We start from the raw sequence: 22,552 nt of genomic DNA, 5'->3' as shown, positions 1-22,552 counted from the left end.
CTTTCAGCACACTACCACCCTGTTTGATCTTTCCATCTGCCCGCTCAGCCCCTCTAAATGTTATCTAGGTTATAGCTGGGTCTCAGTTACCATATATAGGGAAGACAGTGATTCTGCTTTCTCTGACAAACACCATTTCAGCCTTAGCTATAGGCCTAAATGGAGCAGGCAGTGACTCTGGTGTTGTGCAAATGGAAAAGTGCGTTTTGTGCTCCTTGTCTTCCCTGGAGAATTTTAATTTCATGTGACATTTTCCGTGCTGCCCTGTCACACGCCAAATGCTCTATCAGAACTGACCCACCCAGGGATCAATCCCATTACTCACCTTTCCCTGCATCCACATCAACCCCCTTCCCCAGGCATCCGGGAGGGATGCTCAGGTTGACCCCACGTGGCTGGGTAACCAGAGGAGGCCTGCAGGGACGGGGTGGCAGGTGGAGGGAATGTGCTAATCCTGGTCATGCCCTTCCATCACCTTCACGTGCTCCGTCAGCTGCGCGGAGCCGCCCAGCCCCGCGCGCCCTGCGCCCCGGTGGCATGTCCCCGTGGAGCCGTGCCACGGGCCCCGTGCTCCTCGGGCAAGGCAGCGCTGCCAGCCCGGCTCGCTTGGAGCACTGGAATCACGGGGAATCCGGCTGCGTGGCTGCCACCTGCAGCTGGGAAAACAAACAAAAAAAAAAATCACTGGAACAAGATAGGAATTACAGTCTGAAGGTGCTGTGTGTCCCAGGTCACCTGCAGGGGAAAAGAAAAGGATGAACTGTCAAGTTGGAAGGGAGAAAATGCAGGGAAGTGGAGTTCTGTGATAGCGGAGGTGAGCGGCTCCTGTGAGAAAAGAGGTAGAAAAGCTGGGAAAAATCCAGTTTGTGGTTTTGGAGACATAAGGAAAGTCACTCTGGGGATGGATGTTCACTAGACCATCACAGCCATGCAAAATTTGAAAAGCCATGGTCTGGAAACAGGGCTTTGGGGACAACTGGGATACAAATGGACTGTTAGGCTGCTTCTCAGACCATGTGGAGACACGTATTTCGTTGCTTAGCATTCATTTTTGTTTGTCAGCTCCAGAAAGCTGTTTTCCCACAGCCTTGTCTCAGGACCGTGGGGTGCAGGAGCAAACTGGGGCTGTTGACTTTCAGACTACTCAATCATCCTGCAAATTACAGCCAGCCCAGAAGAAAAACACAGCTCTGCATGTTTCCTTTTTTAGGTAGAAGTGTTGAGAAAACAACATGAGATTTTGTTTCTGATAAACTAGGAACTGTTTCAGGAATATTAATTATTTTTCTTGTATCAATATTTTACATTTATTCCTCTGCTATGGTATTGGGATTGAGATGGATGAAGCCTACAGCATGGATTTCAGACTTTCTTTCAGGCCCCTGAAAAAAAATTTTAAAATAGTGATGAAATTTTGATGTTAGAAAGGTTTATTTTCTGGTTATTTTAGCCTGGGGTATGGAAGCTGTGGGCACTATACCCTGCCCCATGTAAGCCCTTTGCAACATCATTTGGAATCATATTCTTAAAAAGCTTAAAAAGCTTTCTAAGGAAAGGGCTTAAAGGGCATCAGAAGGTGTTGAGGCACCTGAATAATTTTTAACTTGTGTGCCACCTCTGTAATCCTTCATCTCCCAGAACTTCACACTGGTGGAAGGCTGCAGGAGACATTTTGCTGCTTTATAGTTGTACTGTGCAGAGAAATTCTCAGTCTGGGAGATGTTGGAGCCTCCAAAGGCACACATGTGATTTTCAATACGGAAGTGAGGATGGAAGGAGTGGATCCATTCGAGGACTTTTATCCTCTGTGCTGGGCTTAGGCACAGCCTGGGTTGGAAGAAGATCTTTTCTTTCTGAGCTGAGGCCCAGAGAATGCTAACCCAAGTCTAGACAGTCTGAGACAAGACAGTCATGGTGTATCTGGGATTTAAGCCTTGGTCTCTGTGCATGACTAGAAAAACAAGGTGTGTCAGCCAGGTCCCTCTGATCTGGTGGGAAACCTGCCCATGAACCAATGTCCCACATCTGCACCAGAACTGATGCTGCTTTGGGCTTCAGTCTGCACGGAAACAGAGGTTGTGTAGATAGGTTTAGGGCTGGATCACCTGTGTGGTGATGTCCTTGGGACAAAGACCTTGACTCCTGTGGGGTGAAATGGCTGTAAAATGTTACAAAGAGGTGTTTTACACATCATCCCAAGATGCAGCATGAAGCTGAGCTCTCATTCTGCTGCAAGTTAGAATGATTTTATCAGAAGGCATGGCATGAACATGACCATGTAGGTTAAGTCCTGAAGGTTTCCCTCAATCAACACTGTCTTTGAAATCAATGAGGCTGAAGTTATTGCCTGATAGGAGGAGGAGTCCATCTGGGATTTCTCAGCTGAATTAACTTTAATGATAAAAATGATGATATAAATATGTAAAATACAAAACCAGTGTTGTCAGCCACTTTGTTTCTGGCTCAAGGGGTTTATATGTTTAGTCTTACATGCTTTTCACATTGATTTTGTGTATCAAGATTTAATGTTGTCAGGAACCACTAAGCAAAAATATTTAGTAATAACAATAAAAATAGAGGGTGTGATTTCATAATCCTAACAAAACAGATAAGACAGATGTTCAAACTAATTCTTGGCTTGGGTTTAGGCGTTCTTCTGGTGCCTATCACATTGAACTAGTACTGAGACAACTTTGTTTTCAAGGAGGTCTTCATGCTGGAGCATATCAAGTAAGAGATCTAAGAAACTATAACATCAACAGTAATGATATTTCTTTTGAGATACAAAAAGTTTAGCCATTGGGGCAATATTTTTTCTTGTCGTTTGTTTAGTCTGTTTGGTGAATTCTGCCAGGTTGGTTTTGATCCTGTATGAAGAGTGATTTGCTGTAAGAGCGGATGCATCAGCCGAGTCGTGTTTGAAAGTAAATAATAAATAATTGTAACAGTTAATATAAGGAACTGACATCTCCACAGTTTATTTTCCACTTGGTTAAGTTTAGCTCAGGCCAGCTTCCTTCTGGCATCATTTGCATCTAAGCCGAGAGATCAAAACGGAGCAGCCGGCCCCGTCCCTCCCCGGCTGCGTGCGCGGTGGGTTCCCACGGCCGGGGCTCTCTCCCGGCCCGGGCAGAGGGCTGCTTTGGCCGGGACGGGTCCTGGGGTGCGGGGAGGCTGCGGGGTCGCCGCTGGGCTTACGGGGGTGCGGGGAGAGGGATGCTCTGGGGCACGGCGAGGTCGACACCGCGGCGCCGGGGGTGCGGGCTCGGCAGCGGCGGCTGCAGCGGGGGCTGCGGGACGCGCTGCCGGCGCACCGAGCGCTCCGCAGCCGCCGCTGCCGCCCGCAAAGGGTTAAGGGGAGCGGGGCCGGCGGAGGGCGGGCGCTGCCGGGGGCTCCCGGGGATTGGTGCGAAGTTTGGAGCGGGGCGGCCCCGCACCGCCCTCCGCGGCGGCTCGGCCCCCACTGCCACAAAGCCCTGCAGGGAAAGTTGCTTTATCGCCGGTTTCTCGCTCCCCGGCTCTCCCCCCCCCTCCCCTCCCCTTCCCCAGCCCCTTTCCCCTCCTCCCCTCGCTCCTTAAACGGGATTCCGGCTGGGCGAGCCGCCGGACGGCATCACCGGGCATCCCGCGGCGCGGAGCCCCGGAGGCTCTGGCAGGTCCCCGCTGTCCCTCCCCGCACACACACGCTCAGCCCGGCCCGGAAAGCAGGAAAAAAAATAATTTACAAGGTTTCCCCCTTTCCCTGACCTCCTCGCCCGTGACTCTCGAGTGGAAAAAAATCGCCCGCGGGGGCGAAGGGGGGAGGTTGTTCAAAAGCCGGTGAAGGGGCAGAGCCGCTCCGTGGGGAGGGCACCCCCAGGCAGCCCCCGGCACCCCGGGGAGGGGGGATGAGGTAGAGGCCGGCGGCGGAGCGCCCGCCGGGCGCCGTGGCCGCGGAGGGCATGAGGCGGCGAGCGGCGGGGATGGGCTCCAGAGCGCGGTGTTAGAGCCCGGCAGCAGCCAAGGTAAGTGTCCCCCGCGCCGCCACCCGGGCCGGGACACCGCTCCGGGACACCGCGCCGGGGCCGCGTAGCGCACAGCTGGGAGCCGCCAGCGCAGCGCCGAGGCGCGGGGCAGCACCAGGTGGCATCGCGCCGGGTGTCCCCCCGCTCGTCCCTCCCTTCCGCGACCCCGGCTCCCGGCGGCGAATATCCCGTTACCGCCGAGCCGCGCTGCGCCCCGGGCGAGCCCCGCCGCCCCCCGCTCCCGCTGCCCGCCGCGAACGGGAGCGAACGGCGGAGCGGCCGCGTTTGCTGTGCTGGATGCTGTACGCGGGTTGTTGTGTGTCCTGGGGGCACGGGGTGTTTAAAGCGGGGAGTTTACAAGGGTGAGGAATCCAGACAGTGTTTAGAGAGTGAGAGTTTTAGGAGGAGAATGGGGTGTAATTAATGTAAACCTGATCTTCCCCGGGCGTGCGTATCGCAGCGAAGGCATCTTCAAGAATCTGGGTAATTAAGTGCGGTTGCGCTTTGGGACGCACCTCTGGAGCCCACGGAAACAAGTGGGGCTGTTGGTGGAGAAAGCGTGGCGGGGGTGGCGGGGGGAAGAAGAGGAAAGGAGGAATCAGCGCTGTACAGAGAAGTCTCGGAGTGGAGGAAGGCGCGTACCCAGAGCGGAGCCTGGCTGAGGGGCACTGGAGCAGCAACACAAAGTTTTCTGGGCTGCTGATGGGAGAGGTAGCATTCCTCCTCCCCCTTCCACCAAGTTCCTCCGCAAATTGTTAACCTGAAATCTTGTTTTATGGCCACTTGCTAGCGTTTTGTTTGCCTTCCAGACTGGTTCTGTACAGGATACTAAAGAATTATGCATTAACTGTAAACTTAGAGGAGCTTACTGGCCTCAGTGGGTTCTTGATTTATATCAGGCTAAAGCAGAGAGGAGGGCAAAGTTTTACTCACTGAGCACCAAGGAATGAATTACAAGTACGTTGCTCTTTCATTTGCTCTTTCTTCTTGTCAGTCTTCTGAATGGGATTTAAAACTCTGCAAAGTTGAGGGTTGTTCACAGTTTCCCCCCCCCAGTAACTATTTTGCTCTCTTTTTTCCTGCCTCCAGGTCTGAGAGGACAGTAGCCTGTGCGATACGGCGGGATCTGGTTTTCAAAATGGAATTGCAGCTGGCGCTCCTTTTGGCAGGGATAATTGCATTTTCGGACTCAGCGAGAGGTAAGGGGACCGCGCGTGCTGCGATCACCCTGTGACTCTGTCCCTTCCCTCTGCCCCGTGGGCTCTGCTAACACCCGTGGTGCCCCCGGAGGGAACCCCCAGGGGAGTTGCTGTCAGCAGGGACTCGTCCCCTGCACATTTTTTATCTGCACAGGGGTGCAGGCTCGTGCCCACGTGTGGTGCCTCCTTACCTGCGTTGTTTGGGATGGAGCGCGGTCACTGCGGCTTTGCTGAGGTCTGTTAGGCACAGGTGAACTTCCAGGGGCTTTTCTTGTGCATGTGTAAAAATACACAGACAATTTTAAAGAAAAGCAGCTGCATTCCTCTGTGGATCAGAAATACCTCTCCCCTCCTGTAATCCCTCCAGCCTCTGCCCTGTGTATTCCCACTTACAAACTAAACAAACACATCCATTAACTTCCCCGGTGACAGACAAATGACAGTTCCCAACAGCGAGAGAGTATTTGAGCGTTGAGGCTCCAGCAGTTGATCAGATTTCAATAAACAGGTTACCCTTCCAGAGGCAAATTGAAATACGTTGACTTGGGAATGATGGGGGTAGGAAAAAAAGAAGTTTCTTTATGGCAAGGTGCTTTTAGCAAAGCTCTGGGATCAGAGTGCAAGGAGCGGTGGCGCTTTGCCTGTGTTGTATCTTGGTGGGTGCTGTCCTTAGCCTGAATGGGAATCCAGGATTTCAGCTCCCCCACCCCTGGTCACAAAGTAGGGACTGCATTGTTCCAGGAGAATAGGGGTACAACTTTTGGATGCAGATTGCTCCAGCTGCAATTCCCAACAGTCTCGGAGTTTTGTGAATTGTTATAAGACGTTGAAGTCGTCCAATGTGAAGGACTTGCGAGTTAAAAGGTTTAATCTTGCCCTTCACTTGGGCTGTAACTTGCCAAAAATAAATCTTGGGGGTGAGGGTGGGAAAGGAGAGGGGGAGCATTACTCTGAAAACTCAAGTTTGGTTTAGTGCACTGCTTTTTTTTTTTTTTTTTTTGGCATTGGCTCTCAAGCAAATATTTTATGGAGGCAAAAGCACTATAAAATGATTTGGCTGGAAGCTGAATGAAAAAGAAAACAGTATATAGGCTGTAATTCCTTCAAGTCTGAATTCCAGGCAAGGCTTACAATGGAGACTCAGTTTAAGTTGTGGGCGATGGGCAGCAGTGTGTGAATTAAGATGACTTCATAGATGTATATTATTGCAATGGACCTGAGAAGTTGGTGGAGTTCCGGAAAAGATCTCAAGTGGGCAGGAGAAGACAAAAAGATTCTTGTCTCTGATGTGAGCTGAGTATCGGCTCCTTTACTGGCTGACCCTGTTTAAATTTGGTTTGCAATTGTCTTGCTCTTACACTTACTGCCCCTGGAAAGTGAAGCGCTGTGGGCTCTTGCCATGTGAAGAAGTGACAGAAAATTAACAGCAGTAATTTCAGGACATCGTTATTTTTCTTGTGGAAAGGTCTTTTAAATATAACTTTGATAGGATCATATTGGTAATTGGATTATTTGAACACTTTTCAGAACTAGAAAAACCCATTCTGTAAGTGTATGGAGAGATGGTGCTGGTTATTTAAAATTATCAAGAGATAGAGGTTAAAAGCCAGGGCCAAACCCATGAAAAATGTCATTCATTTGTGTGCTGAGAGAGGGGAATTATAGAAGAAAAAGGAGTCATTGCTGTGAAAACAGAAACAAAATTCTGACATTTAATTCCTGCTTTAGACCTCCTTGAGAAGGAGAACATTTCTGATTGTGAAGGAGGTAGATGGAAGATCGAACTTGTGAGCAGAGATGAGACACTTCCCAGAACTTTGAAACTTTGTGCTGACAGTTATCTCCAATTGTTAGGTGTTTACATTGGGATAATTTCAGGTTCTTGGAAAAATGTGCCAGGCTTTTCATGTGCCTGCAGAGTTTTTCTGAACGCCTCCTACAAGGGCTTTGGCCGCTGGAGATGTGTAAACGTTACCTGCCACAGTTGCTCGGGTTTTATAGGCAGTCCTTCAGCCAAATCTCAGCCTGAGATCGTGAGGCTCTTCTCTGGAGGAAGAAGGGCTCTTTGTTTTGGTCAAACAGCATTTCATGTCTTTGTCCTGACTGCAGATTAGACATATGTGGCCTGAAGTGTGCCAGCACCTCCTGATCTGAGGCATCAGAAGTTAAATAGGTGCTTGCTGGCTGGCGATCAAGTGAGGAAGGTGGCTGAGGAGGTTCTCTGGGAAAGTGATGGTCCTTCTTTTCTACTCATTTTAGGCAAAAGTAGGTTATGCTGTAATTAGGGTGTTCATTTGAAGCTGACTGAAAGCTGTGCCCGTGCTTGGGGAAGGGCTGTGCCATGGTGCATCTGCACAAGGGGGCAGAGTTAAGTTGCCCACGCGCTCCAGCTTTGATATTTCCTGACAGTTGAATGCTCAGCTGCAATCTTGCATTAAATGTTACGTTGTATTATTTTTACATCTTTATTTAGGTGACACCTTTTAAGGCAAAGGGCCCTGCAGGAATGACTGATTGGGTTTGGCTGGCAGGTTTTTTTTTTCCACCTCCCAGCAAAAAGGGGTGTTTTTCCAGGGTCGGATCTGTGCCTGCTGGCTCTGTCCCACCAATGTATCTCATCACTGATGTAGAAGACACTAAAAAAAGTAATATCTTAGCAAACCAAGATAAACTCTTAAGAAAGAGGCAATACATCTGAAGTATCCAGGAAAAATAGAGAGCAGGTCTGATTTTAGAGGTACAGATGGTAGAACTGTCTGTGTTTGAAGGGATTAAGGGTGAGGTAGCTCTGCCTGTGTTTGAACCAATGCTTTTGGGGTTGAAAGACTTTGACTAAGGGCTTGTGTACACCTTCCAAAAAACTTGGTCTGGAATACTTCTCAGTGGCCAATCTTATTCCAGGCTAAGGATCTCCTGAAGGGAGCCTGTACCAAAAAGTCTTCCCTGGGAGCTATTTTGGTAGATATCCAAGCCCCTTCTTTCCCTTGTGGCTGAAAACTAGAATGCTTGTGTGCTCAAAACCCACTCTTGGAGAGCAAAACCTGAGTGCTGTGGTTTTCTAAGAGGGACTGTGCCTTCCAGCTGACAGCCAAGGCGTGGGGCTTCAGCCTGGCAGCTTCAGCCTGGTTGCCAGCCTCGACAGATAATATCTGCTCTGAACCTGGGATAACAGCACAGGTCCAGCAGCTCATCCCTCATGTTATTCCATTCCTGCTCTCTCCAAGCAGCCCCATACTGGGCATAAAAGTCTTCAGTGTTCTCTGCAGGGATTAATGCCATGCTGGGTCACTAACCTTTAGTGACTATGTCCTGTAGCAATGTAGCTCCTGCCACGCCACACCTCCGGCTGGACACAGGTAATACAATCTGATATTTTCCTGCCTGTGTTATCTCAGTGACCAACAACGCAATATTTGTTCCAAATCTGTCAAGTTGCCATCATATTCGCGTTGGTGACCGTATATGGTAACGTTGGGATGTGCCTGGCTTGGTCCCATGGCTTAAGCAAGATTTTGTATGGTATGTTTAGAAGTTTTTGGTAAGAGCAGTAACCACCCTCCTGTTAGCGAGTAAACTGATATTCTGCTGGAAACTAATTAGTTTGGATGTTGATTTCATTTTCGGTGCATTGCGTAGGGAAGGGAAGAACGGGACCTTAATTGCTTTCTGTTCTGGCACTTCTCTGTGCGACCTTGGCTTGCAAACCTGCTTGGTGTCTGCTTTACAGGGAATTTGCTGATTGGGCCACGCCAAAATTCAACGGTTTCATGCAGAAATAATGTTATGTGCCATTTTGGTTTCTCTTCATATTGAAGAAAAGGGAATAGGTTGCTAGAGGTGATTTTTTTTTTAATGTCTTGGAAGTTGAGTTCTTCGTTCTGATTCTGTAACTTTGGGGTTTATAAGAGTAAACTTTAGGGTCTATAAGGGTCCTTCAGTAAACCCTGAAAACATACAAAATGGTAATGGGACAGGGATGGTTGTTGCCTTTTGCATTACGCCTTTATTCTTGTTGAGTGGTTGTTACCAGATAGAATGATTAGGTAATTTCTCGCTTGTGAAAGAGAAGCATGTTCAGATCTAACAGCCTGATTCAGATTTTATGGAAGTCACAGCACATCTTCTGGAGAAGTTTGGGGCATTTTTTGGATCTTGCTCTTGGGGAACTTGCTCATGAATAATTTGTCAGCATGACTTGTACCTAGAGTCAACATGACGAGCTAAGAAAATCCTGGTTATTTTTTAAACGCTGGTTCCTCCCTTCTTCTGAGGCTGTCGGCCACTTTAAATTGAGGCCGAGTTTAAACATAAAATTCAGTGTGCGTCATACTGGAAAATTAGGGTTGATTTTATTTGTTTTTAATTAGGAATATTACAAAACTCAGCAAATTGCTCAAATACATCTACATTTTCCCTAAAGTTTTTATAACTCTGTTTTTCAAGTCCATATGTTTCTTTGACCTTCATTAAAAAACGCAAGCAGCACATCCAAATGTCTCTTTTCTGGGATGAACTTGCAGACAGCAAAGGCTGGGCTCCAAAGCCTGAGTCTTAGCCACAGAAGCCTCTTTCATATGCCATGGTGGTGCTTGAGATATTACAGGAAAGTGTTTTTTTCAGGAAAAAAAAAAATCAAAATTGAAAAAGAAGTGACACTTGCTAGCAAGTAGGAACTCCTTTTTCAAGATTTGGGGCCATTGGTGCCAATTTATTAACTAAAGCTGAAGTTTTTCATTTGACATGAGTTTGACATGAGTTTGATAGAGCTGATATTTTCCGATATCCTCTCTGATAATTCCTTTTTGAGTTTCTGTCTCACCATAAGTGACACTGATACATCTGGGTGCAGAATACTCGTCATGGAATAGTGTGAATGCAGTAGAGTCTGCTTGTGCATTTTTGGATTAATTACTGAAAGAGATAAAAATTTCCACTGAAAGAGGAAAATAATAATAATAATAATGCAGAGATCCTCTTGTGCCTAGGTTGAATTAAAAAAAAAACCTCAACAACCTTTAGTCATAGCTTTATTTATTCAGTGAGATTTGAACTGGTGCAGCTGATTTTCCTAAGATGTGAAGCTCCTACTTGTGTCTGCAGTGACTTGTAAAACCAAGCTGCCAAAAGGATCTGTGCAAATGTATCCCAGCATTACAGGAGTTGGTGGAAGTGCTTTTTTCTCACATTTCTTTCATTACCCTCCTCATTTTGTCTTGTTTCAAGTAATTTGTCTTTCATCTGACCTCTTCCTGTATTTTCTGATGGGCTGCTCAAGCTAAAATGCATTTGATATTGTTTGGAACATTTAATTTGGATTTCTATTCCTTATCTTTTTCTCTGTAATCAGCCTTTACTTTGGGCTTTCTCTGGTAATAACACCCCTGTACCTATTTAGCTGTGTTTACCTGCTCTAATCTTCTGCAGCAAGGTGAAACATTTTTGGTCATATAAGGGACTTTTTGAGAGTGGAGCCTGTGTGAATGCAGAAGTTGCAAACACTTCTGTCTGATGCAAATCTGTTCAGTCTGCTGCTCTGTTATAGTAACTGTGGTACTATGGTAAAAGAAAAATATTTCCAAAAGCAAGCTTGATCTGATCGTGCTGTCCTGATGTCGTGTGAGATAAGCAAATGCAGCCCATGCCAGTTGTGACAGGTTAGGACCTGATTCAGAGCCTGTGAGTGTTGGTGCTGTGACTCCTACTCACTCCCATAGGCTTTGGATCCATCCCTGAAGGATGACTTACTGAGATGATCTGTGATACCCACCCCATGTGTGACAGCCGAGGGGATATGGGCTAAATGTGCAACTCACCTGCTTGACTGCATGGCTTGGACTCACATTTTTATTCTAGAAAAGCACATTTTACTTCTACTGACTGCCAGCTCTGGTTGATGGGTGGAGTGTGCGCTGAAAACAATTTGGAAATTCACTGCTTAAACTGTGGGTTGCTGCAGAGAGGTTTATCCCCAAAGACAGAGAGACATCCTGTGGGCAGTGTTCTGAGTCTGGATGGGCTCAAAAATTGCCTGTTATTTAATAAGTGAGTGTATGCTATTTGTTGCTAAATCCATTCCCATCTCTTATTCCCCCCTAGCCTTTCCAGTCAAATAAGCCTGGGCTGTGTGGAGTTGGGTTGGTTGCTTTGATTACTCAGTGTCCCCTTGGTATCACAGCAGAAACACAGTGTCCTGCAGTGCTGCGAGGAACCTGACGTTGTTATTTCATCCCAGCCACTCCAATTTTCATGAAGAAATTCAGCCAATAACTCCAGGCTACTTCTTCCATTAAGTGTTCAAACTTACTTTGAGCTTCACTAAGGAAAGAAGAAAAATGTAAATTGGGAACAGAGGCTCCTTGGAGCAGGTTAATGTTTCTCAGGATGGCTGCACCTCTATGCTCAGCCTCTCTACTAGTGGTTTCCAGCTAGATGGGACACAAAATAATTCCTTCTCGTATGTGGTAAATTTATTTCATGAGAGATTCACACAATCTTGGGTGTCATGTCAAGGGAATAATGCAAGAGGTGTCATACCCTAGATGCCACTTGGGTGGCATTGACTTGGGTGGGTATTTTAGGAGCTGTCAGTGTTTGTGCCTGTCAGATAAAAACACAGGAACAGCAGACAAATAGGGAAATGTGGACTTAATTTGTGCAATAGGCGTTTTTAAAAATTCACATTCTCCTTGCTAGGTTTGCTCCACATACGCCCTGAACTGATAACCTTAAGAGTTAGTTATTAATGTGGACTGGCACAGCATCTCTGTGGTGACTTTGGGCTTGTTAGTTCTGCCCAGGATACTGGGAGAGGGGAAAAAGCTGGAGAGGAACATGGTGGGAAATGTGTTAGCCAACCCCCAAGATAAAATTTAGCCCAGATTAATTAGTGTACCCCTGCTCTTGAGGCCTGCTGGTCCCTGGGAGAGGATCTTGAGCAGGCAGTGTGTGACTTGGAAGGGGATGTTGGGATGCAGCTTTTCCAAGTCTGTGCAGTGGCTCTCTCGTCTCTTGTGTCCTCCCAGGTGCCCTCACATACAGGTGTGAGACTCAATTGGCTTTTGACCAATGTATGACTGAGTAAAAGCCTTCTAATGTAAAAGGGGTGCTTTCATTGTGCTGTGTTTTGCTATTGCTTTGTATGGATTTTAATCTCCTTTGTTCTAGACAGAAGTGAATGGGGCAAGGCCAAATCAACCACAAAGAAGGGAAAAGGGAAAGCTGTTCAAGTCTCTCAAAGCTGCACAAGCCAAAGTACTGGAGTTAGGCAGCTGCAGATGCTGGAGCACTGTGAACAGGTTTCTTTCCCTCCTCCTTCCTCTCTAACAGATTTGTGTGAGTTAGAGTAACAGAGGAAGTTATTTTTCTCGGTGGTTGTTCTCAGATCTGTTAACACAGTTCTGTAACACATCTGTAACTGCTGGTTAAGCAATGACAAGTGCCAGATGAGCTACAGGTGTATGAACTGTGTGTCAAGGATGGAAGGGTTAATGAGTAACAGGATGAACCTCTGAACACTGTGGAATATCTCCCCAGGGATACTCCAGACTCTGTGGAAGGAAGGGAGGATGCTTGTTTGTCATTGACCAGTCAGTATTAAACGGGTGGCTCTAACTCCTGCAGGGTGTGGATACCCTTCAGAGAGAGGGTGCTGTGAGCCACCTTGCTCACCTTCTGGGTGAATCTAAATCTCTCCTGTTCTTCTGCAGACTAACACAACATTTTGGTGGCAATTCCAGCATCTCTATGTCCAGACGAGGAATACTGGGAAGGGTTTAATGTAATTTTGGGCAGTTTGAAATGGAAAAACTGGGGAGGAGTTGACAGCTCCTCCAGAGAGGAGGTCAGGCTTCATGGAGATCAGGCTCCATGCTCTGTTAAGTCATTTCATATTTTAATGTCCAGGGTTGGATTACGAAGGTGATAGTCCCTTTCAGTTCAGTGAGTTGTGGCTGAGTAGGTGTGAGTAGGATTTAAATATATAATCCTACCAGAGAGCAGAAACTGGAGCCTTGTAAGACCAGGCTGAGCTTCAGTTCTGTGCAGGGTGGCATCACGCCATGGGAGGGTTCATCATGATCTGCAATAGTTAATATAAAACTAGAATAACAGATCAGAGCTGATGAGTATCTTTCCTCCTCCCTGCTATTCCCAGCCAATCAGAAATGCAGTATTGGCAGGGCTAATTTCATTAAGGGCTAATGAGAGTGAAACTTTCTACTTAGTCATGGCCAGGACAGTAAGCAGGTGTTTACTTTGCCTTGTTTGATTGGCAAGGAATCATAAACCTGTTAGGGAGATATTTGCATATGCAGGGAAGTGGCTTTGGATAGTTGATTGCTAATTGCTGGATTTGCTCTCTGAAGGTGTTTGCTCTGAGCACACGGCTACTGTTTCTGAGATACAAAGAAGTAGTAGAGGCTGTGAGAGCATTTTGCTCAGGAGCTGCACAAACCATACGGTGGGGATGAGTCAGTGTTTTATCTAGACCAGAGCAAAGTTCTGCTTGTGTTCCTAAGGCAGAATGCTTTTCCTGATTTCCTGCCTGCTCAAACAGGAGTAGGCCAGAGGATCTGGAGGATTTCAGGCAGTATTTTGTGATGGTGATTTACACAGGTTTATTTTTGTCCTTGGAAGTTCATTGGAAACATCAGACTAGTAATCCTTGTATGCAATTGCTAAAGTAGCCTCTGGATATTTAAATTGAAGGTAAATTCAGGGCTCTCCTCCCCTTGAGTATTCCTGTTTGGAGGAGGATTGTAGATGCACCAGGTTAGGAATCTGTCCCTTACTTTATCATCAATACCAAAGAAAGCTACTGCAAGGGTGCTACTCAAAAGTAATCATAGCAATAGACCTGCATATTTATAATAATTATGACTATTTATTGAGAGTTTCCAGTGCATTAAAAAGAGACCCAGAAAGTGCTGCTCAGCATAGGCATTCTTCCTCTTCTAGATACTGTCAGGAGAAAAAGCTTGTCTTTCTGAAGGCCACAGACCAAGTGGAGTTCCAAGCTTATTTTTCTTTTATCCAAGAAAATCCAATAAATCCAGTAAATTCTTTCAGTGTGGTCTTCCAAGAGTTTTTCAACTTGGTCTGACTCACAGATTATTTGAGTGCCATTATAGACTAGGGGTCAAGCAAGTTAATTCCCAGAACAGTATGCTGCCCTGTTTTCAAACTGTGCTAATCAGGGTTTTGAGTCAAAGCATGGCAGTTTGCTTAGTGAAATTATTTTCCTGTTAGAAAATCACAAATAGGCTCTGACTATTCATGTTGGCCTGGTCACTGGAGCACTCACATCACATGCAGTGCAAAGCCCCCAGGGATGCAGTCGCTGTGGATCAGGGCACTGGTGGGGGCTCATTTACCATTTCACAAGATTGAACTCGTGAAAACAGGCTGAAATCTTTGGAAAGAAAAGAAAGAAATTGTTGCTGTTACATTTCCACCTCCAGCAGGACGGAGGGAGGGCTGTGTGGAGCCCGTCTGAGCTGTGAATGTCCTTCCCCTGAGGAGACATTTGGTGGAGTTATTTGGTTACCTCTCCCCCTCACCTTTTTGTAATGGACTCTTGTTTACTTTTTCCTCCTCCTTTCCTGAAGCTTATTAGCGCTGTTTAGGCAGAGGAAATGAATTACCATAATTCACTGTTGTTTAGAACAGGACACATTCCCTGCATGTATGTATACACAGGCTGGCATTCACCCTCCCAGCGCTGTGCAGAGCAGCGTGTTTACAGAGTCTGGCTCCGTTTAGGGAGAACAATACCCTGATTATAGAGGGCAGCCTTTTCTTTGCAGAAACGAGAAGGAACCCTTTGCTTCAAGCAGCTACTGCCCCTTGAAGGTGTGGGCGTTGTGAGCTGCTGGAAAGAGGGGAATAAATCTGTTGTGGACACAAACCAGCGGCATTGTTCTCCACGGAAGTTGGTTTAGGGGTGGGGGTGAGGAATGGTGTTGGGATAAACCAAATGCCATGTGTAAGATCTACCAGCGTGCAGCGAGGTGTTGTGACTTCCAATTTAATTTTCAAATAACAGCTGTGGAACTTCATGGGGAATTATTTGGTGCTGCTCGAGCTGGCAAGGAGCTGGGAAGGCTGATTGGGAAGAAAATGGTAACTGAGTTTCAAAGTGGTTTTGGATGGGCTGAGTTGGGTTGAAAGGTGCTGTTATGTGTGAAATGCTGGTCATTTCTAATTGCAGTCATGCACCTGTGCCTGGTAGATAATGCTGGAGCCGTGTCATATGGAGCATTTGCTTCACATGATGTTGAGAAAGGTCAAGCACTTGGTTTCTGTCCTGCTAAGTTGGGTCATTAGATGCACAAATAGGACTCCCCTTCCTTTTCCTGACTGCAGCCGCTCAGATTCTGGCAGTAAATCCTTCTCAGGTGTGACTTCATGGCAGCTGAAGATGACTGAACTTGACTCCATCGCTGGCCTGTCCTTGTCCTCCTTTGCTCCCAGCCTGGTAACTCCCTTGTGCCAGGGGGAGAGCTCCTCTGACCTTGCTTTGGATGTTTTGGGGAGGAAACTTGGGCAGGAAGCCAACCTGGAAAAAATGTGATGGTTTAAATTCTTAGAGGAGCATGGGCTGAGCTTGTGGAATATCGCAGTGTCCTTACAGGCAGCAAGTCCTTTCTTCTGTTCCTGCTTATGGCAGGAAGGCTCAGTACTTTGAAGGACTGGATATTTATGGGAACATTTATAAAATGACTCTTTAGGAATCTCAAATGCATCAAGGTCCACAGGGTAAAATGTAACATAGCCTGGGGGCAGTGAATGTGAAGACTGAAAAGTCATGTTTGGTTTGGCTCTTGGTTCAGCTCAGGGGTAGTGTATTGCTGGACCTTCTGCACTGGGAGATTGCATCTTTCACACTCTGCATCGTGACAATTTTCTGTTTGTCTCAATGGTCCCTTGAAATTTGGAGGGATTTTATGGGGAAATGGGTGATACCTTCCTTCCTCTGTCTCTGCTTTTGTCTTCTGAGGCAGAAGGATCATTTTGTGGAAATGGAAAATGGCAAGGTAATTCTGCCAGTGTTTGCTAGCCTGCCTATGGCATTGCCTGCTGCAAGGAAGGAGCTGCTTCATGAGAAGCACAGTGGGCAGCAAAGGTGGCTGCAACGAGTACTGCTGGCAACCAGGTGTTCCCTCTGGTCCAGGCACAGTGTGTATCCACCCTGGGGCCAAGGTGAATGTGGGATGTCACCAGGAGTTTCTCCTCAAGCTTGGCTTTGTCTCTGCAAAGCTTCTGACTACTGACACTGCTTCAGCAGGTTGCAAAAATAAGGCAGAGAAAACAACTTGGCCAAAATACTCCCTGTGGGTGAAAATATTTTTCCAGGGAGAATTAAGAGAGCCAGCAGGCTAAACAGGTAACGCTGCAGGGTTGAATCAACAACACTTTTAGGGGATTTCTGGAAAGGGATGTTTATTTTGACCAGTGAGACGTGGTACAGGAGTTCTGTCCAGGGGTGATTGACACATGTCTAACCTTCTGAAACATGACCCAGCACCCTGGAGAAGCTGTGGCTTTTGCCTCTTGATCTAGTTTTTTTGGAAAGGGAGAAAGATCTTGGTGTATGTATCAGTACCCATATGAAGGCTGCTGGGCTTACTCTGCCTTGGAAGAGTAAAGTCAGGTACAGGTGTGAAGATCAGAACCTGGTACTCAGTTACTCTACCTATTGAAAGAAAAGGATTTTTTTTTCTTAAATATGCTTTAAAATCTGCTAAACCTTCTCGTACCTGGACAATGGGTCCCTCTTGGGCAATGCAAGAGGGACAAGTGTAGGTTCCCACACTGGCTCATGGACTGCAAGAAGGACAACAGGAACAGGGCAGTAAGAACCACTCCAGGGTCCATCCCTGCATCTGTGGTGGCTTTAAACTGAGAGTGTGAGGGTGTGTAGTGATCTGGGGAAATTGTGAATCTTGGCAACAGTCCCTGCCTGATTCAAAATATCTAGGAAACACTGAGCTGGGAGGTTGAAAATACATCTCTGGGATTTCTTTCTCCAGAAGGAAAAACATCATCAGACTTTCACTGAGACAAGTGTTTGAAAGAAAAAAAGGGAACAGCTTAGTTACCAGAGACTAACTGAAATAATAGCAGCAAGGAATAACCCTGAATGAATTTTAATGGCATTTTGATTTGGATTGTTTTCTTTGTGTACTTACAGGCGCTTTCCCTTTTACCTCTGCAAGGGTAAGGCAGATACTATAAAGTGAAAAAGAACCCCAAACTGTAAACCCAATAACTTGTCTGAGGCAGATGAAAAATGCTACAAATTAATTGAGCAGGTTTTATGCTGTAATTAACACAGTGTTAAAACTGACTCGGGGCCTTCTGTCTGTGGTATGTGTTGGAGGCTATTTACAAGATACATATTAAGGTAGAGCTTGAGGAGGACTGCAACATCTGAGACATTTAATATTGCTCTCAGAGAACAGGTCAGCAAGTGAGCAGAGGTTTTGGTTGGTATGATGAACACAGCAAAAGGCAAAGGTGTTATTGTAGCTGCTGTGACTTCATTATTATTTTTTTTAGATTGGGGTTAGTGCCTGGAAGTCCTCATTGCACCGAAGCGCTGTCGTTGTGCTGAGGGCTGTCGAACTCAGAACGAAGAACAGACAGCCACTGTGTTAAATGCAGCAGCTCTTTGGATAGAGGCTTTGTTTTACTCTGACAAAGGGCCCCTCCAAAACCAGACCTGTTGGTCAGCTGAGTTTTATTTACTGTTTACCCCCAGAATGATGAGGTATCTTTGCACCCTGTACAAAGCAGATGTTGCCCTGATAAGGATTTCTTGCTGCTGCTACAATACAGACCCACCAGGCAAATAATTCTGTCCCCAGAACTTGTTTCAGGGGCCAAGGTGAAACATATGCAAGCATTTGTTCATGCATAGGCTGGAGCCTTGCACTGAACACCCACTGTGGTTCATGTGTGTGAATTACAAGTTCATTTTTCCCCTCTCTGCTGGGCACAAGACATCATTGACTTCAGGGAGAGATGGCATTACACAAAGCTTATTTTTTATAGAAACAACCATCAAAAGTTCTGGAATGAAAAAAAAAATACACAGATTATTCAGGCATTATTACTGTTATTATCATCCTCATCACCATCAAAGTGTCTTCATGTACGCTACCAGCAAGGTCTGACTGTTTCCAAGTGTTGCTCCACACCCTGCTGGAGCCCACCACGGGTTTCCACCTTCTAGACAGATGGAAATAACAACCAACCTAAAATCTGGGAGAAGGAAAGAGAGTTGAGAGAGGCAAATTTTCACACAGTCACAGAAAAAGAGATCTTCCAAAAGATTTCATTTTCCTTGCGAAGGCTTCTGGTGGTTGTTGAAAGGGCATTTCAGTGGAAAAGGGCCAAGCAGCCCTAGGCAGAACCAACACCCTCAATTGAGAAAGATTTTTTTCAAACAGCAGTACTGCTAAGAAGTAATTAAAGTCAAATAAAACACGGAAAATAGTGTATGACACATCCATTTGAATTCATCCCAGTTTGGATCCACTGAACCCATGTAGCACAACACTGGAGGCACACAAGGGGAGGTCCAAACCCAAGGATTTCAATGCACTTTTGCAACTAGAGAAGTCTCTGTTCTCAAACTCCTTTCTTCCAAGTGTTCAGGCACATACTTCAAACACCTGGAGATTTCTTGTATTTAAAGAAATACTTGCTGAGGACCTTCCACTCTTGCAGTTCCCTTTGCTTTGTTCCTCTGCCTCCCCTGCAGTGTTATCTTGGGCAAAAATTTAAAATAAAATAAAGAAAAAGGGTCATTTTGGGAGCCCAGCTGTGTCACTTCAGGTTCTGCTAGCTGTTTAGGAAGACTTGTGAGGACTCTCTGGGGGAGAAAGGGTCAGGTCAGAGGCAGAAAGCCACTCACCCTCTGTCAGAGGGTCTTGTAATGCTGGGGCAGCTCCCCAGGGAATGTCTGTCTGTTTGTCCTTCCCTCTGGGGTTGACAAGAGGTTGATTCCTTCCCCCAGCTATTCCCTCTGTCACATTACAAATGAGACTCTGAAAAGCAGCCCTTGGCCTTGCGACAGCTCCTCTCTTGCTAACTTGTTCTACCCATCAATTAATGTCAAGCAAAGGTGTTTTATAACTATTTTATAACTTTTTCAAGAGCAGGACCTTCATGCCTTTGCACAGGAGAAGTCCAACTCCTGTGTGAGGGGGCTGCCAAAATGCACAGTGCACGGTGAGGTATGTGTGAAAGCAAACAGAACTTTTGCTTTTCATTAAAAATGTTCCACAACATCCAAATCCTTTCACAGAGACTTTATCCAAAAAGAGCATCTTTTTTTATAAGTAAAGATGAGGATAAAACATCTTTGTCCTCCCCATCAGGGCAGTGGCACTTAAGACCAGCACCAGTCATGGTCAGAAGATCTTCATCCATTTCTGATGAGCTTGAAAACCTGGTATGAAGAGCTGGTGGCTTTACCTGGATTCTATCCTAATTCCATTCCATTCTCATCCCTAATGTGAGCAAGCAGCATTTGGAGCCATTGTTCACCCTTGTAGCTCTTGGCCTGTGCAGTGGATGTGAAAAGTGAGGAGTGAATTATGGAATAAATAATTGAAAATCTTACATGGCAGTGTATTTCCTGGGAGGGAACAGCAAGACCATAGTGGGACTTTTCAGACCATCTCTTACCCACTCACCCTCTCCTCTTACACCAACTTCCAGCAATTCGGCTGCGTGTTTTTTTTAGGAACTAACTTCCACCCAAAGACTACTGAATTTTTCTTAAATGCTGGGTTCTGTCAGAGCTGATAAGGCAGCAGCCAGCCTGCAAAGATAACACAAGGTATCAAGGCTGCTTGGGTTTGTCTTTATTTGGATTTTTTAGCAAGCATTTGACAGACGCTGAGAGCTGTCTGGAGACTCTGGGTTTAGTGGGTCCTCCCTGCTTTTCTTTTTGTCTTTGGTACCAAAATGCTTTTAGGCTGATTTGGAAGGAAAAAAAAAAGGTCTGATGGACCTGGGGAATTAGTGGTGTTTACTGAAGGGAGTGGGGAAGGTAGACAGTGGGGGCTGGATGCCAAGGATGGCTCTGGGATCTGCTGTGATGTCTGCACTTGGAAAAATATTTCCCCCAAACAGGGTTTAAAGGGGGTGAGGAGCAACACAGAGTCACTCTAAATGCCTGATCACTGGCAGGAATGTGTTAAGGTGTATGAAAACCTGTGATTAATTGTCTTTTCAACTTCCCCCTGACTCCCACTCCCCTTTTCTTGCAGAGTTGTCCCTGTTTGGGCTGCTGGCTTTTGTTAACCTCTGAGGGAGTGTTTATGCTTGGCTTATGTTAACCAGAAAGGAAAATTTTCCAGTCAGAAATTGATCTATCTGCTGATGCTAATAACTTTGCGATAGGGAGTTTATAGAGCAAAGCAGATGTGGATAGAAAGCATAGCCCATGCCCTAACACAGAGATCTTCTGTCACCCTTAGAGTGAGATATTAGGGTCCATTTTCAGCCCAGGTGAGTTCTTAGTGAAGTAAGATATTCTCCCCATCCTCACCTCTTTGTAATGACTCTATGTGTCCCCAGTTTTGTAGAATCATAAAATCCTGGACTGGTTTGGGTTGGAAGACTGCTTAAAAATCATCTTGTTCCAACCCCCTGGCATGGGCAGGGACACCTTCCTCTAGGCTGCCCCCTCAACTTGACCTTGAACACTTCCAGAGATGTGGCAAACTGTTCCAGTGCTTCACTGCCCTCACGAGAAAGAATTTTTTCCTGCCCTCTGTCTGATGCAACTCTGTGGATGGTTGTACCATGGGTCAGATTAGGACATAGATATGACTGGAAATCCTATTAAAAAAAAAAAGAATTAAAAAAAAAGGAAAGACTAAAAGTCATGGCATAGCCCTACAGCACTGGATTTTATAGACCTGGCTGTTGCTTGTGGTATCCCTCAGGTGGTTTGTACCAAGCAGGCTCTTACTTGCTGATATTTAATATTCATCGTTTTGTCAGTGCTGTTTCACCATGGCTGGAATTACAACGCCAAACTAAGTGCCCTTTTCAAATTTCAATGCAATTTGTGGGCATGCTTTAATTAAGCTTCACTGCACTGCTTGGAGGAACATATTTTATGCCTACAGTATTGTGAAGGCAACCTCACAGAGAGGGTCAGGAGCACTGGTTTTGTTACGTGCTTCTGCCCAGCAAATCTTTCTTGCTCTTTAATGTAACCTGTCGCATATGAAATTAATTTCCAACATGCATTTGCTTACAAAATAGCATTCTTCACACCAGAAATCTATAGCAGTAGAAGAAACCACTGCCAGATGTCTATATTTATAGAAAACTGGCATGTTCTGTCTGGCGATGACAGAATATTTCAGTGTATTTATGAAGTGCTCATGTTTTTAGAAATATTGAAATCCAGTCAATATGAGTAGAATCTTGCTTTTTTTATTTTAACCAGCAGAACATGTTTCTTTAGTAGATACAGTACTAAAAAACTAGGAAAAAAGCTTTCACTACTCCTCTGTCCTCACTGGTTGGTTGTTTTGGTTTTTTTTTTCCCCAGGTTCACAGACCTCATTTTAAAGGGACATCTCTGGCTTTAAACAAACATTACTAGGATCTCATGCAGCTTTGACTATACTATACTTCTTCATCAGGCATTTTTACTTGAGATAAAACTGAAGGAATAATTTTCCTTCCAACAGGAGGTCATACAACATTTTAAATTTTCAGACTGAGGTGTTTCTTTTTGCTTAGATGGCCCTCTTTTGGGTTGTTATCATGCCAAGGGTCTCACATTTGAATCTGAACCCTTTGAATGTTAAATTTGGATCAAGCCAGAGGTGTTGGAGAGTGCAGAAGCCCTGGCATGGCTGGTGGCTGCAGTGAAACCCATCAGAAATAGTGTCCCACAGACAGCTCAGTTGTTTTCTGGACTGCCTGTAAACAGCTCTGTTGAGCCACTCAGTGCCTCAGGGTCATGGTTTTTGCTTATATTCCTGATGTGGACACTGGAAAGTTTTCAGAACTAAAATTTGCAGAGATCTGGACAGATCTTGGTCGGAAGATGCTGTTGGAAGCCAGGGCTGCATGCCTGGCAGTAAAGAAATGGAAGGGATTTAGATAGGTGCCTTTACATATTCAGGTAACAAATGAGGAGCTGTACAGAAATTTAAGCAAGAGGGGCTCCTTGTGGGATTTACCACTGGAACACAATTGCTAATCTGTGCAATCTACAAATCAAATTAATTGGGTTTGCTCAGGCTGTTGCTCACACTGATTGCTAAACACAGTAGCTTGGAGGCAATGAGGGTTTGGCCTCCCAGTCTCTGC

General features: G+C 45.8%; 1 protein-coding gene across 1 annotated transcript in view; it reads left to right on the top strand.

The window, feature by feature from the left end:
* The first annotated feature begins 3,531 nt into the window (after positions 1-3,531).
* Positions 3,532-22,552, top strand: part of FGFRL1 (fibroblast growth factor receptor like 1) — a 167,061-nt gene continuing 148,040 nt past the window's right edge. The window contains exons 1-2 of the mRNA XM_041402793.1: positions 3,532-4,004; positions 5,094-5,203. Coding sequence (XP_041258727.1) covers positions 5,143-5,203 — 61 coding nt within the window. The 5' untranslated portion in view covers positions 3,532-4,004; positions 5,094-5,142. The remainder of the gene's footprint in view (positions 4,005-5,093; positions 5,204-22,552) is intronic.

This window comes from Onychostruthus taczanowskii, unplaced genomic scaffold (genome assembly GCF_017590055.1).
Source record: "Onychostruthus taczanowskii isolate IOZ18803 unplaced genomic scaffold, ASM1759005v1 scaffold2, whole genome shotgun sequence".
NCBI classification, from domain to species: domain Eukaryota; kingdom Metazoa; phylum Chordata; class Aves; order Passeriformes; family Passeridae; genus Onychostruthus; species Onychostruthus taczanowskii.
This window is presented reverse-complemented; position numbering and strand designations above follow the sequence as displayed.